Below are 16883 nucleotides of genomic sequence, written 5' to 3'. Positions count from 1 at the left end.
TAATGTAGGTATTTTTTTTTTTTTGTATTTTTTCCAATTAAAAAAAAACTGCTTATTTATTGCCTTTAAGGCGGAACAGAGTTCGCCGGGTCATCTACTAGTCATATATATATTGTTAACAAATTATTAATTCCTGGATTTACTTCATATGTGCGAATGCTAACCCTAATATACACCTGGTATGAATGATGTTTGCATATGTATAATAAATTGATTATTCGATACTATGTTATTTCAAATAATCTCAATAATATATTTTTATTTATATGTATAATACAATTTCTTTGTTTTCTCTATTTAATGAAATATTTTGGTTAATGTATTTGAAACTGTCCAATATATTTGATTATTAATATTAATTATTACTAAAAACATATCATTAATGAATAATCAATTGAATTATTGGAAATTCTTTTATATTTCGCTAGAATCTGTAGATAATTTAAATACTTCCTGGCCTAACTGCAAAAACAGGGAAAAATCACATTGATCAGATAAATATATTATATCTTATAACAGATCAACAACATAGATACAATGCAGTACATCATCGATGACAATACTCATTTCCCCTCATGGAAGCGAACTGATAGAATAGATGCGTACATTAAGATTTTAAGAACATTGTGATATAAAAATTTTGTGAATTTTTATTTTTGTATTTTATTTTCAATGATTTGATTGAATTTTTATCAGAAGTTCTTTCTTAATTTCTATACAAAATAAAAATGAAGAGTTTTTAAGCAAAAATTTCATATTTAAAGAAGTTTGATGAAAATTTTGTCAGTTGAATTATATTTCCCAATTTGTGAAGTACTGAAATAAAAATCTGAAATATATTACCAGGAATACTAAAAATATACAATCCCAGATGACTTTTGGTAAGTCAGTGAAAAAATTAAAAAACAAGAACAAGGAATAATATTTCATGAAATATTGAATTAATTAAATATAAAATTTATGTTATCGTATGTGATGATATTCGAAAAAAAATTAATAAGAAAAACTCAATTATTCAAATTATACAATATATGGAACAGCAATTTATTATTGAAATCAAAATATAAATTAATCGTGTCTCTGACTTTAAAACATTTAAAACACATTTTTTTAATTGAAAATACTTATTTTCTAAAATTATTTCTTTCATAGCCAAACCTTTATTAGTGCTATTTATAGCACTTTTCGGATTGACGGCTGCCAATGTGAATACAACAAAAACACCAAGTGTTGAAGAAATATGTGCTGTTATGCCACCTGGTTCCATAATTCTGCGTCCTAAAACTTGCACAAATTGGGTTCGCTGCTCAACAACGCCAGGTGGTGAAGATAAAGAAGAAGGTTCTTGCGTACTTGGTCTTTATTATAATAAAGATAATGGACGCTGTATGTATAAAGATGAAGTCGATTGTCCCTACCTAAACAAAATAGATACACATACTGCTTGTACCCTTAAAAATGATGGTGCTTTCTTGCCAGATAGCAATAATTGCAATGGTTACATTTACTGCCAAAATGGCACCGAAATACGTGCAAAATGTCCAAGTGATTTAGTATTCAGTCCACAGAAATCCGCTTGCGTATATCCACATGAATATACGTGCCCTAAGAAACCAGAAAGTGCAGCAATCAGTCCAGTTTGTCGTTCAGTACCAGATAATTCATTTTTCGCCAATGAAGATGAATGTGTGAATTATTATCAATGCAGTGGTGGTGTACTTACCCTATATGAATGTGACAGAGACAGCGCTTATGATCATATAAAAGGAAAATGTGTACCTAGAGATGAAGTTGTATGTTTGCCATCTGCCAAAAAACCAGAACCAGAAAGTACCATTTGCGGTACAAAGGCTGAACCACGTTATGGTTATTTCCCTGATGGCGTTTCATGTAGTGGTTATTATATTTGCGCAAAGAAAGCTGATGGCAGTCGGGATCGTGATCCAAAACATATTCAATGTGACGAAGGCCTGTTCTTCGATCCTGATAACTGGACGTGCCGAGATCGTTTAAATGTTAAATGTTTATTGGATCGTTGCGAAGGCATGGGTAACAAATATGTCAACATTGCTGGTGACTGTACATCATACGCACGTTGCAGTAACGGCGAAGCTGTTAGCAGTGGTACATGCCCATCGAAATACTTCTTCGATGAACGTACGCAGGGTTGTACGCCACAGAATATTAACTATGTAGCCTGCCAAGCTTAAATGCAATTTGTAAACATAATTTATATAATATATAATACATAAAATTTTATTTGGTGATGGGAAATATACATTTGCTAGTTTTACTCAAAGAAATAAATAGATCAAAACGACTAATCTTTTGTATTTAATAAAAAAACATAGTACAAAAATTAAAATCTACTTTTAAAAATAAAATATTTATAATTTCCCAGAATTCATAGATTATTGAACCACTATAACCACTACATTGAACCAATATAATTGCAAGCTTTGCTTTTTTGGATTTTTTATGCAAGCTAATTAAGTGAATAATTTATTGCTATTGTTTCATATCTGAGTTGAGATAAACAATAGCCAATAATGATTGTAGGGAAATTCATTCAGTACAAATACTGAAGATTAGAAACAACACGCCTATTTCACAACTCATTGAACCTGTTTTCACTTGTCATAGGCCGCCTCGAGAACTTCGCGCGGTAGAAGAACTTTAGCCATATCGTTTGGCCGTACATGTTTGCTTATCAAGAACTTGAACTTTGTTATTATCATTGACATTATCACAAAACAAGATATTTCAAACTTATTACTCATTTGGCTCGAATACATGTTACTGATTTAATTTTTAATCGAACCATTTCTGGAATTCATCGGTTCATTGATACAAGTTTTATGAACCAATTTTTTAAATTAATTGATTAGCACCGTGCAAATAATTTTTAGTCGATAAGTTATGATATGAAAATAATTTCCAAAAACTGTGTAGCATGTTAGATGATTGAATGATTTACATTAAACATATGTATAAATACTTATGTCTTCATTAATTAAATCAAAAATTTTATTTAAATTTTCTATGACATTTTAGATTTATTACAAATATATTGAAACCATCATAACCATTAAAATTATTATAAATAATAAATATTTATAATTTAAAAATATTAATATATAATTGTTCTAAAAACTTAGACATATCATACATGACAATAATATAACAATGAACAAGTCCAACGTCTACTTAAATTATCAAGTCTTGGATTATAAATGTCAGGTTTACCAAATTGAATTTGTGGCGGAGACATTGTGTTGTCACAATGACAGTAATCATCGACATCTGTGGTTTATATATATTTATTACCCCGAAAATATATTTATAATAAACAAATAAAGTGCGTAAAGACATCAAAAAGGTCTTCTTGTGTAGTTAGAACATTTGAAACCTTACTTATTTACTTAGCTGAGCATTACAGACTTGAGTCGTCCTTGGCCGCGTTGAATAGCCTCCGCCAGTCAGCCAAATTACTTGCTTGTTGTCGCCAGTTGGCAGTATCAAGCGCCCTTAAATCGTTGGCCACCCACTCCGAAGATGCGAAAGGACTCATACAGCTCATCGTTTCATCTAATTTGATACTCGTCGCCAACGCGTAAGGGACTATAAATATTCCGAAAAATTTTTCCCTCGAATGCTAATAACGTCTTTGCATCACTGTTGGTAATTGTTCAAGCTTCTACACCTTACAGCAGGACAGGCCTGATAAGTGATTTTTAGAGCGTGATTTTTGTTTGTCGAGAGAGGGCTTTATTTTTCAATTGCCTACTTAGTCCGAAGTAAGATCTGTTGCCAAGAGTGTTGCTTCGTTGAGTCTCTAGGTTGACGTCATTTTTGATGTTTACACTAGTTCCAAAATAAACAAAGTCTTTCACAACTTCAAACTCATAATTGTTAACAGTGACGTGGGTCCCAAGACGCTCGAGAGATTTGTTTGTTGACAGAAAGTACTTTGAAGGCATTACAAATTTATATTAGTTTCTAAATAAACTCAAACAGTAGTCATTCTTAGAATGACTAAGAGCTACTTTGGATAGTTTATCCGGATATTCCAACTCTTTCAAATAATGTTATAAAGTATTTGATACAAAAACATATTCTTAGTTTTCTCTTATCCAAATATGTTAAGTGATATAACTTAACAAGAAAAGTTTTTATCATTTTTTTAAAGTGAAAATTATTTTAAATATTTAAAATATTATAAGATTTATTTTCAATTTTCAAAAAATAAAATATAGAAATAATCAGTAAATATATATCAAGAACACACAAAACAAAAATGTATTTAAAAATATTTTATAAGTCGTTTACTAAAGGAATTGAATGTTTTCTTATAACTTCAGTACTAAATTAGATTAGATTAGGTTTTGAATGGATTGGGAATAATGTCACCATGTTTCTGCATTCTCTGAGGATTATTGTGACGAACCCCACTTTAGTTCCACAGTTACGTAGCAGTTAAAAATGTCATTATGTTCCTTGTAGAGATGTTGCCCAATTCCGATTTATGTGGATAGGCAGTTGATAAGTACCGAAGTCTGAATCTGTCGAGACTATAACAGTGGCATAGAATGTATTACAAAGGCTATCGTCCTTTGTAAAACCAAAATTCGATATATGTTTTTTGACTCCGAAATGTTCAGTAAGAAACCTTGTGACAAATCGGATACCTTTTCTGTTCAGCATTAGAAACTCCCTAGTTCTAGCTTTTGATCGATTTGGCATGAATTCTTTAGCTTGTCTGCAGGCAATTACATTATCTTAATCAGTCTAAGCTGCTTTTTTCAGTCATTCACTAATTTTAAGTTTAGAAAAGCTTCATGAAGAACCACAGAATTCTCATTCTTATACTGTCTCATACTGTACTAGCCCAATACAGTATGAGGCCGCCCCTTTTCTGGTTAATACATAGGCTTTCTCGTTTCCCTCAAATCCGTTGTGTTCTGTGATCCATATTTAATGAACCATATTCTTTTCAGCAAGATCTTTGAGAAGTTGCACACCAGTTTTGAAGTGCTCAGCACTAAGTTACTTCTCAAACAAAAATAAGTTACTTGAAGAAATACCATAAACAACTTGTTTTGAAGAACTTAAATTGGTTAATCAAGTATAGAAATATATTAATTATGCATGCACCCATCTACAAATCTAAACCGGAGACTGATATCAAATGTATATCACTTAAGAGATTATATTGATTTAATTTTTTCAGTTATTTACCAATACTTGGTAAAATAATAAATATACCTTTTATTAAGCATATACTTATCGATTTACCCCACAACTTGCTTTGTGAATATATAAATAATTTTAAGATAAGATTTCAGGTAGAAAGTAACTTTTATATTTTTTTTGAAAACTATCTCAATACTTCAGAGAACACATAGTTACTGCTTCCGGCATTCACCGGTAGCACACAATTATTTCAATGTATAATAGCACGACAAAGCTTATCAGAATGCTACCACCACAACCTTCGATAATAATATTCAGAACATCAATCATGGTCAATTCAAATAAATGAATAGAATTTGATAAAAAACAGACTACCAGAGTTAAATGAACTACACTAATGCAACGACAACATTACCAATAAAAACTTGGTGTATGTTAAATTTTAAAATTTTATTAACTTTTGTTAATTATACTTATTATATAAAATTTATTCAGTGACTATTGTTGTTGGCTCTGTTGTTGTTTCTTCCGCAGATAACGCGCATGCCGGAAAAGATATAACTTCTGTTGTACAAAGCTGAGTCACTTCATTGAAATATTCACCATCGGGACAAGTACCAGCACTGATTTGTTCACCATTTTGGCATAAAGCAAATCCAGTGCAATCATCGCTCGACTCATTAACCAGCTTAATACCTCCATAGCCAATATCAACACAACGATTGTAAGGACAATAGATCTGTGTTCGATTAACACAAGCACCACCATTTTCAGGGCTAAAGAACCGTCCATTATCACAAACACCATGTACTAAGTCGTAGTCGTCAGTAGTTCCTGCTTTTAAGGAACGACACAAAAAGTAACCATTACATGAGTAACCATCTGAGATGAAATCATTAATATTTGTGCAGGATTCCCCAGCAGGCATTGTTGGTGGTTCCGTTGTTGGTTGTATACAGTCAACATTTTGTGGATAATCACATTTGCTGGTTAGCCGATTGAAATAAAAGTAATCAGGGCAAGTGCCATTAATAACTACACCTTGCCAGCACATTTGCCAGCCAATGCAATCGGTAGAGTTCTTAATAAAAACACCATCAGGCACAATATTACAATAACTGTCCGGATTTAATTTGGCAGGGCAGGGAAAATTACGTATACAATCTTGCGTGCCTGGATTGAAATTCATACCAGATGAGCACTCTCCATGTGCTGCATTTCCTGCACTACAATAATAGTAGCCGTTACAGGAATAGGGATCTGCTACGAAACCATCAGTGCCAGCTGTTGCAGCACAGGGATTACTAGATATGCATTTTATACTGTCGGGTGAAACGCATTCTTCAGTCTCACGATCATAGAAAAGCTCACCATCACAAGTACCACTAACAGCTTCATTATTTGTGCACTCTATCCAAGCGTTACAGGCACGTGGATCTCTTATTTTTGTGTTGTCAGGCAGTAGTTCACATATGAGATTCGGATCGAAATCAGCTTTTGTGTTTCCTGCTAAGATGAAGCATAGAAAAAGCGTTGCGGAAAACGATTTTATCAAAACTGAAGAAAAATAAAATAAAAGAAATACTTATTGCATATAACAAAATATTTTGAAGATAAAAGAAATATGCTAGTTTATGAACTCGTATGAACTCGCATAAACTTAAGAGTAAATTTCACATTTTAGGAATGTCGTTTATTATAACATATGAGCAATAAAAAATTTGCAAGGAAATTACTTTAAATTTTTTAATTATTTATTATTTCTTTATATTTTTAATTTAAAATCATTTTATAATTTTACTTTTTATTTGTTTTGTATGATTTTTTTTTATAAGGTCATATAATTATTTTACAAGTTTTACAATAGTACACTAATCTGAAATTCTCAGATAACATAACTATATGCGATATCATAATAGAATATAATTGTTGTTAAATATTCAGATGAAGTTTATAAACAAATTTATTTCCATAAGTTTAACTTACACATTTTAAACGTCAAATATTAAGAAGCGTCGCGTAAGTTTGTCTATCAAGTTTTGAATTTTTAGTTTATAACTTACGCTGCAGCCAAAGCCTTAAATACTACCCGTTCGATACTGTCCATCAAACTAAATTTCTTTCCGAGAAATGCTACTAAAATATATTTTATATATAGTTAATTTTTACGATGATGTCTTACGTTTATTTGCACATTGAACATGATATAAATTTTTGAAAATCCATTTAGACAGTAAAATTATATCTGAAGACAGAACAGATTAATTACTTTTAGGTGTTCCTATATATTACAAAGCAATTATTTTACCCTACTTTCAGAAATAGCAACTAAAAAATGTATTTATTTACTATTTAACTCGATTTTAAAGTTAATTAAATTTTGTTTTAATAAAACAAATTAATTAAATATTTCATATTAAAAAGTTATAATTATTTAAAAAAAGATTCACTTATTATTGAATAAATATAAAGTCTATATATAAAGTAGAATTAGTCAATACCAACTTATTCTTTAACTCATGCTACGTAGCAGCACTTTTTTGAAGGGTGTCATTTATACAACCTTTTCAACAGGAAAAGGCGTTTACATATGAAAACTATGGCTATACATTCGTTAGTGTAAACATATCTAAAAACTCATCAAAGAACACGTTTTACTTGAAACTCCAACTTGCAGCTTGCAAGAAAGTTAAATAAGTAATAATAAGTAAATAAGGTAATTATAATATCACATAGGATCTAATATGTCCATAAGATTGACTACCAGCTGCGAAATATTACAAATACCACTAAGTTCGAAGTAGGTAATAATAATGATTTCCCAAATCTAGTTGCTGAAGGAACTAAAGTGTTCACTACAGTTAATGACAAATCTAGAATATACTCACAAAGCCAAAAGAAGTCTTCTAACTCTTAATAAAATGAGAAGATCTTCAATCAATTGACTTCGGTTCAAAAATTGAATTGTTCAATACGATTGCTGAAACATCACTTATATATGCCAATGAGAGCTTATATATTCACATATTGGCAACATCACCTGTATTTTAAAAGTATTCATGGCAACGCAATCCTTAACCACGAGTTACTGTTCACATATAGACAGTTACTAATTGCTGAAAATATATAAACACACAAATATACGTGACTTTATATGTAGTTATATTATTCGCAGACTTGTAAATAAATAAGTATAAATAAATATTTCTAAATAAATTTGAAATTTTAATGAGCAAATTGACTGAAATATTTTATGGAGTCCCATATCAAAAATCTCTTAAAAAACTGTAATGGTCAAAATTTACTGACAGATTAATTAACCCATAGAATTCTGACTCAAATATAATCCTTTCGATGAGTAAAGAGATATTAAAAGTCTTACTGACCTACTGACAGCTTACTGCGAGTTGAGGTACAATCTTAACAAAATAGGTATATCAGAGAGTAGAGCGTGCTACTTTTCTGATATGAATATTAAAATTACTGTATACATATATAGATATATATGTAGATATATACATTTATATACATGCTTTAAACATGCTCTGACTTACAAAATATGATCACGTCCATTAACATTTGTCGTTAGTACAATACACCATCTGAGTTGGGAAATATAGTCTTCTCCACCTAATACCATTAATAACAATAGTAATGTTCCTCATGGGATTTGGAGAGTTAGTTATATTAAAATATATAATATGTATAAATATTTGAGTACATAGGTTTATATGTATATAAGTATATATATATATTTCTGTAAAAATATATATAAACAATAAATTAACATAAATGTTGTGACTTTAACAATAAGTCGAGTTAATAATTTTCAATAAATGTGCAAAAATATTATACAAAAATAAATTTTTAAAGGCTTATTAAATTCTAATAAACCGGTATAGTATATTTTGTTTATTACGGCTATTTATACAAAAAATATTTATTTATCATGTGTTATAAAATAAATATTTGATAAAATTTGACAGTTCAAAATAAACATGAACTACGCATTTTCTATTTTAAAAACAATTAATAAAATAAATAATAATTTATTTGAAATACTACAAAATTTCAATCATAGTAAAATATATACTTATATTCATATATCAAAACGAATATATATATATGTATCCTTTTGGTAAATATTGTACAAAAATAACTATGTATATCGTAACCCCTTAAATTTCGAATAATGTGAAATTTCCCAAAATAATTTCTAAATATAGTATAAGTTCTATAATTGAAAGTTCGACTTTGTAACTTTGTTCGGAAATAATATTTTGAATTAATAAATATAAATTATTTTAAAAAATAGAATATAATATATGAAATTACTTGCAGGTGATCAGTCATATATCACTTTTATTATTGATATTTCTGCAAAAACCCATCATTTATATTAATTTGTAATAATATTTGTGGGATAAAAACAAACTAGCTAATAACAAAAAAAAAACATTTTTAAAGAGGTTTTTTGGAAAAGTAGTGAACTACAACAACAAAAATTCATTTTTATATTATTTTAATTAATTGAATTTTTGGTTGACCTTACAGCTGCTTGGAGTATTGCCAAATAGCCATCATCGGTGGCAAGTACCAGAAATCGAACTCGTACCCTGCCAAATTTGCACCTCAGAGTCAGCGCCCTTTAATCAACTGACCCAAGGTTCGCACATTTTTCTGGAGTTTTCTTAATTTTATTTATATTAGTGTTTATATTACAACGAAATCATAAACCAGCTATAGAATAATTGAATTAATTAATTATATTTTTATTTTTAATTGTTTCCATTATTTATTTCCATTTAATGCTTAAAAGAATAATTGGTTAGGAACTAAAATTGTTAAGGTAGAGATACATATTTAAAATAAAAATAAAATTTTATACTATATATGTATTAATGTAAATCAAATATAAAAAAGAGTTATTAATTTAATAGATAATGTCTTAAAATTAATTTTGTTTTTTTTCAATTTACTTTTTCCTCTTTCATAATTTTTCGGTTTTGATTTTTGTTTTAGGTCTCAACTGGTATATTGAACTGTTTACTGTTACTCCTAAATAGATTTACTCAAGGTTTTTGGGATTTAAGCCTTACATAGCAATATTCACTTATATTTGCCAACATAAATACATGATTTCGATTCAAAAATAAGACTGCAATAAAGCACTAACATAAAATTTTCGAGCAATAATTTTATTATTTTTAAATAATAAAATAATGAACGTAATTTTATTACGCTTAATAAATCTAATTTATGGAAAACGACATAAATTTAATTTATATATATAATTATGAGTTTAAAAATTTTTTTTAATCCACCAAATTTTAAAGTTAATTAATAAATTAAGCCAAAATTCTACTACTACTACATGTGTAGATCAAATTTCGTTCCATGGTCATAAAAATGTTACACATACCGATAGCATAAAGATTTGAGTCTTCAATTTGCAATATAAAGTTCAGATAACTGAAATCTAATACCGAATATTTACTGTTACATAAAAACTAAGATTGATTTTGTTTAACAAACTATCATTTCATATGAATATCTTCGTTAAATTAACCCTTTAGCAGGGTTATGCAGCTGTGTCCCGCATATGATTATATCGTTTCAAGGCGTCATTTCCCAATTTTTTTGCATTTGAAAATCGTAGAATTGTGCACAGAAAACGAGTTTTGTTTGATAAAATTTTTCTTAAAAATATCACAAAAGTCGGTCTTTTACGCTTAGCTAATGCAGCAAGGCATGAAAGAACTGTATCGCATAATAGCTAAGGATTTGCTTTGAAATTCTATTAAAAATTAGCATAACGAATACAGTGGCATAAAGTGCCAAGGAGGACTTTTCAAAAAAATATTTCTGGTATACGAAGGGAAAATACTATGCAAAATATTTTGACTTGTAAGAAAACGAGATGTAAAATACAACATCATGGGGAGTGATGGGTTTTTTAGACATTCTTCAGGCGAAGATATAGTAAAATTTGAAAAAACAAAACGAATTCAATATAGAGGCTATGTCTTCATTTATATGATTTTCCTTTAAATATTAAATACATAGTAAGATACATAAGAAAAGGTATATGTTAAAATGAGAAGTAAGCAAGGTATAAAAGACTCGATAGATACTGTATGAGATAGGGAACTACACTAAACCTGTATTTAATAACAAGCTATATACTGTGTTTTTATGCTAAGAAATGATGACTGGAAAAATATAATATATTTGTCTTGTAATAAGGCAGGAAAATTTGTTGTTGATTATACTGTATAATGCATTTTTAAAATATCAAAATTTTATACAATTTTAAAGACTAAGACTAAGTATATGTCTTAGTCTCTAATTTCTAAGCCTAAGGAATATTAATATGTATGGGTATATTAGCTCTGCATCTGTGGGTAAAGTTAGTAGATAATATCTCACAACTATACGTTTCTGAACTGTGAGTTAATATTTTTAATTTTTAATATTGATTTATAAAGAGATTTTTTCGAACAGTATTGAACTACAACAACAAAAATTCTTTTTTATATTATTTTAATTAATTGAATTTTTGGCTGACCATACAGTTGTTTCGAGTATTGCCAAATACCCATCATCAGTGGTCTTGGAAATAATTCTTGTATTTAATTATTCATAAATAATTATTTTTGAGACTATTTACGAAATAATTTATTTCGTAAATAATTATTTTGAGATATTGATTTAATAAAAATGAAAATTTAAAAGTATAGTTTGGTCGAGTTTTTGCTTATGATAGAAATATCAGCTTCCTAAAGTGACCATTCAACAAATAACATATTGCATTTATATATTGTTTCACGCTTTGTATTTAATAAATTTAGTTAATAATATAAAATAAATCCTTTTTTAGTGAACACCGACGAAACCAGAACTATTCATTTAAATAACATATTGTGTCCTTTTATGAGAGGAATGTTCGCTAATGGTAGGATCCATTTAACTAGGCTTTCACTGCACAATAATTTCACTGTTTGGTTTATTATTTTATTAGAAATATTATATTTCTACATAGTTATAGAATTTGTAAAATGCAATATAAAATTTGTTTTTGTCATGTTTTTTAAAATTATAAATCCAATAGCTAAATTTCTTATTTACGTACAATTTATTTAAATTCCTTATAATTTAATAAAAGCACACAATTATCGTACTAATATCTTTAGTTAAATGAATTTAATTATTATTTTAACAAAATCAGAATAGTAACTAGTTTCAGCAGAAAAAAATGTAACTAATTAGTAATTGTTGATAAGGCTTTTAATAAATGCTCAAGTGGCCACTTGAGATAATACCTTAAAACTTAAAACAAATAAAAGAAGATATCTTAACAAATATATCTCAGGACTGATGTATTACTTTTTTTACGTTTAGATATTACATATAAATATATGTTTTCTATATTTATATCGATTCAATTGACATTTAATGACAAATTGACTATTTGAGTTTAATATCGGAAGGCATTGCCCAGTGATACTGGGCAACCTTGCACGACGTTCATATATGAAAGTTTCCTACGATCAATTATTTTGGAGTTTCTTTTTTAAATTCTTGGAATATCAAAATTTTATCGCAAAGAATTTTTTATTAAATCAATTGAGACAAATGTAAAAAGTCAACTATTTTTACACTTTTTAAATTAATTATTATTTTGGCAAGTGTTTAGCATATAAATACGGGTTTGATATATACAAATAATTCAGTTTTAAAACGATTTTCTTTCTTAACGTACTTGAGTACAATTAAAAAATAATAGTAAAAAAAATATTCAACAAGTCAAAATGTTCGGTAAGTACAAAGATAAAGGATATATATATGTATACATACTAACTACTGTATGTTTATTTCTTTTTTAATTATATGATTATTGAAATGAATCCTACTAATATTATTTTAATATGGTACAACAAATTTTAATTGCAGCTGGCGTCGGAATTCGTATCGCCTTTCTTTTGGCTTTGGCCATCAGCTCAAATGCTCAAGTAACAGTTAATATGGATCATGTTTGCGCATTGGTAGCAGATAATACACTTATATCCACTGGCAGTTCATGTGACTCATATTATTCATGTCTTGGCGGAGTAGCCACATTACAATCTTGCCCACCTACCCAATATTTCAGCAAAGATGATCAAACTTGTGTTCCATCATCAGAAATGAATTGTTATAGCAATGGTGAAGATCCTTGTTCGGGTGCAACAGTAGGTACTTGGGTATCAGTACCTGGTACCTGTAGCGATTTTTACTATTGCAGCGCAACTGGAGCCTTACGTAGCAGCTGTCCATATGGTGAAAACTTTGATACTGCCTCACAATCTTGTGTTTTTGCCAGTCAATTACCATGCGGTATAACAGATAATGGTGATGATTCACCTGGCATTGTTTCCATTAATTTATGTACATACATGCAAAACGGTATGTATTTCGGTAATCCAACTTCTTGTACTGGCTGGAATAAATGTACCAATAATTTGATGATCAGTGGCGACTGTCCAACTGGATTTGATTACAATGTGCAAATCGGTGAATGTGATTATCCAATCGATACTAACTGCTCTCAGGTAAATTCTATTTCTAAAAAGATTATAAATAAAATATAATAAATAAATCGAAATATATATACTTTGTTTATAGGTCACATACGATCCCGTACTTGCTGGTGCTGTTTCCAGTGGTGGTCCATGTACAACTCTCAATGCAATGAAAGCTGCCTCTAATTGCGCTGGTTACTACCAATGCGATGGCAGTAACTACCAATACTATATGTGCTCTAGTGGACTCTATTATGATACAGTCAGTCAAACTTGTGTTAATCGTTTGCTTGCTCGTAACAATTGTGATCGTTGTTACGGTACTACAGAAAGCTTTGTCAACATGTACTCGACTACCGGTTGCACTGGTTACTTATACTGTGTTAAAGGTGTTGAACAAGGTACAGGTTTCTGCACTACTGGAATGTACTTCAATGAAGTCGCAGGTGCATGCGTTAATCAAGACCCAGAATTCCTTTGCTGTGATCCAGGAACTACATCTACTATTGCTACTACTGCTACTACTTCAGGTATAACAGCACCTGGTCCCGGTTCAACAACTGTTGCTAATCCTGGTACTGGCACAACAGTAGCATCAACAACTGGTGCCTCCACAACTGTTGGTACGACTGGTGCGTCAACTACTGTCGCTTCAACAACTGTTGCCTCAACCACTGCTGCTTCAACAACCGTTGCTTCAACCACAGTTGCTTCAACAACTGTTGCATCAACGACTGTCGCATAAATTATTCTTGCAGAGTTTTACAAAATTATGAAAAAAATATCTTCATTCTATATAAAATAAATACAGCTCTGAAGTTATTATGTCGTTCAAATGCAAATAAAGCAAATATAAGAAATCTAACTTGCAATATACACATATAACAACAATAGAGATAGATAAGAGTTATTTCAGAAACTTTAATAGAATTGTTCACAATATATTTAAAGATTATTATCTAATAAATCGAAATTTACTGTTAATATTTGGCAGCAATATTAATCTATTATAGAAGCAAAATCAATTCATGTACCTTATTGAAAGTAGTAAACAATAATACTAAACATAATAAATTAAAGAAAACGTTCATTAAAATTATTTTCTAAAATGGTATAGTGACAAAATTCAACATAGATATACTTATAAATATATTTTTATGTTTATACGAAATATAATTTAGTAAATCATAATTCAAGTTTTATAAATTCGTCTAATGTTAAGCCATGAGACTTCGTGATAAAAATGGAAAAGCTTTCTAATAGACTAATAAGGTCCATTGCGACACCAGATCAGAGTCTTATTTCTAGCGATAGTATGTATTATTCTAGCGAAACACGACTTTAAAATCACCACAACATCCGGATTAACATTAGCAACAACAAACAACTGGAAATCGTAGAAATATTCGTGAATACTGTTCAATAGTTTAAATATGTCTGCAATATGTTACACTGACTTTTGAAGGTGGCATAATGTCTGATATACAAAAACTTCAGGTAATTATTTTGGAAACGACTGAAGTTCAAAAATTCAGATCAGATAAAACAGAAAGGAGCAAGAAACTTGCTTTACTTTTTAAAAAATCGATGTTTTATATATATTTGTTTTATTCTTAATTATATTTACCCAATTATTCAAGAAATAAAATCTGCTCCAGGCAAATAAAACACAATATATCTTATATCTCTATTTCTAAAGATTGTCTTTCAAAAAATTTTAATACAAAAATTTACGAGCGTCATTGAGTGCCTAATCAGGTTTGTATCATTGCAAATAAAACCACAGCTATGCATTTAAGAACCAGATCGGTCATACAATTCTGTGAATCTAATTCATCAGCTGATTAAAAATTGTTAATAATATAACAATATAACAGACGAAACAACTGCAGCTACACTTCAAGTTAATGTCTGGCTAAAGACAGCCGTGCCATTTAGTACCATGCGCACTTCGCACACATGTGCGGGATTGGTCTCAGGAGTTTAGTCGCCTCTTACGACAGGCATGCCTTACCTCGGGAATATTCTAATCCCTTCACCGCAGAGAGAATAGTAACAAACTATGGGTCTCTCTAAGGTGATGACTTGTTGTCTCTGACTAGAAACACAAGAAACTTGTTGTCACAATATTTATAACTGCGAAACTCGGGAACTCATACTTCTACCTTATATAAGGAAGTACTTAACTAGGGATAATTTAAACATTATTTGTATAGTTAAATGGCTTTTGTTTGGTGGTAGCAAAAGAAAGTTTACTGCTATATAATGTTTTACTCTATTAAAAACCCAAAACATTGTTATCTTCTACACCACTATAAAATAAAGAAATTATAATTTACAAGATTAAAGAAAATGTTACAAAACTATAACCACTCGCTGAAATTTATCGGTGTAAGCATTTAATTAAAAAACGTAAACTAAAATTTCAAATACTATTTAGGCAAATACACATTTTTAGCATGATTATAAGTCCAAAATTTTAAAATGGTGTCAAAACTTAATACCCAGTTGTTGAAAAATAACCTCCTAGCGGCTACATTTCCGAATAGTTTTATCTTAAAAAGGTAACATTAAACAGATAATCAGACTATATACCATGTCGTATTAGTTGTATATGGTCAAAATACCATGAAGCAGAAGTTTCATCTTTGTTAAACGATAACATTTTCGCTCCTCACAATACGCATATCTTTCCAAAATAGCATTATGAATCTATTATTTATCTATCAAGTATTTATCTGATGACTTATCTTCTATTTAAAAAAATATACTATTTGATTAATTTGGCAATTTGCGACTAATTTTGCAATGTTTGAAACAGCAACGGCATCACACTCCACCAACCTCTTACTATAACCTAATAGAACTTAGTAGAACTCTTTCAAAGCAATCATCTGTTGCACTCAGCATATAATTAGAATATCAAAAGTAGATGATTTGTATAAAGAAAAAGTTTTAAAATATTAACTGATAAGATATCCTGATTTACCACAAAAAGAATAAAAAGTTTAAATACCGATACTAATTATTTTTATCAAATACTTAAACTCTACTTTTGATATTATTAATCAATATGTTTTTTATTTCAATATTGGACAATAATTAGTAATTTTCCAAAAGACTTGCAAC

The 16883-nt window shown here is 29.4% G+C and overlaps 3 protein-coding genes across 3 annotated transcripts; 2 read left to right on the top strand and 1 right to left on the bottom strand.

Annotated features, from left to right (window-relative positions):
* The first annotated feature begins 792 nt into the window (after window positions 1-792).
* LOC119672153 (peritrophin-44-like) lies at window positions 793-2320 on the top strand. Its single transcript, XM_038083131.1, has 2 exons — window positions 793-881; window positions 1153-2320. The coding sequence occupies exons 1-2, from the start codon at window positions 872-874 to the stop codon at window positions 2208-2210; spliced, it is 1068 nt and encodes a 355-aa protein (XP_037939059.1). The 5' UTR covers window positions 793-871; the 3' UTR covers window positions 2211-2320.
* A 3355-nt stretch (window positions 2321-5675) lies between these two features.
* On the bottom strand, window positions 5676-7292 carry LOC119672623 (peritrophin-48-like). The gene is made up of 2 exons (XM_038083722.1): window positions 7180-7292; window positions 5676-6750 (listed from the first exon to the last, which is right to left on the bottom strand). The coding sequence occupies exons 1-2, from the start codon at window positions 7181-7183 to the stop codon at window positions 5681-5683; spliced, it is 1074 nt and encodes a 357-aa protein (XP_037939650.1). The 5' UTR covers window positions 7184-7292; the 3' UTR covers window positions 5676-5680.
* A 5629-nt stretch (window positions 7293-12921) lies between these two features.
* LOC119671013 (peritrophin-48) lies at window positions 12922-14740 on the top strand. Its single transcript, XM_038081495.1, has 3 exons — window positions 12922-13011; window positions 13147-13784; window positions 13858-14740. The coding sequence occupies exons 1-3, from the start codon at window positions 13005-13007 to the stop codon at window positions 14497-14499; spliced, it is 1287 nt and encodes a 428-aa protein (XP_037937423.1). The 5' UTR covers window positions 12922-13004; the 3' UTR covers window positions 14500-14740.
* Window positions 14741-16883: the final 2143 nt, after the last annotated feature.

Source organism: Teleopsis dalmanni, chromosome 1 (assembly GCF_002237135.1).
Source record: "Teleopsis dalmanni isolate 2A chromosome 1, ASM223713v2, whole genome shotgun sequence".
NCBI classification, from domain to species: domain Eukaryota; kingdom Metazoa; phylum Arthropoda; class Insecta; order Diptera; family Diopsidae; genus Teleopsis; species Teleopsis dalmanni.
This window is presented reverse-complemented; position numbering and strand designations above follow the sequence as displayed.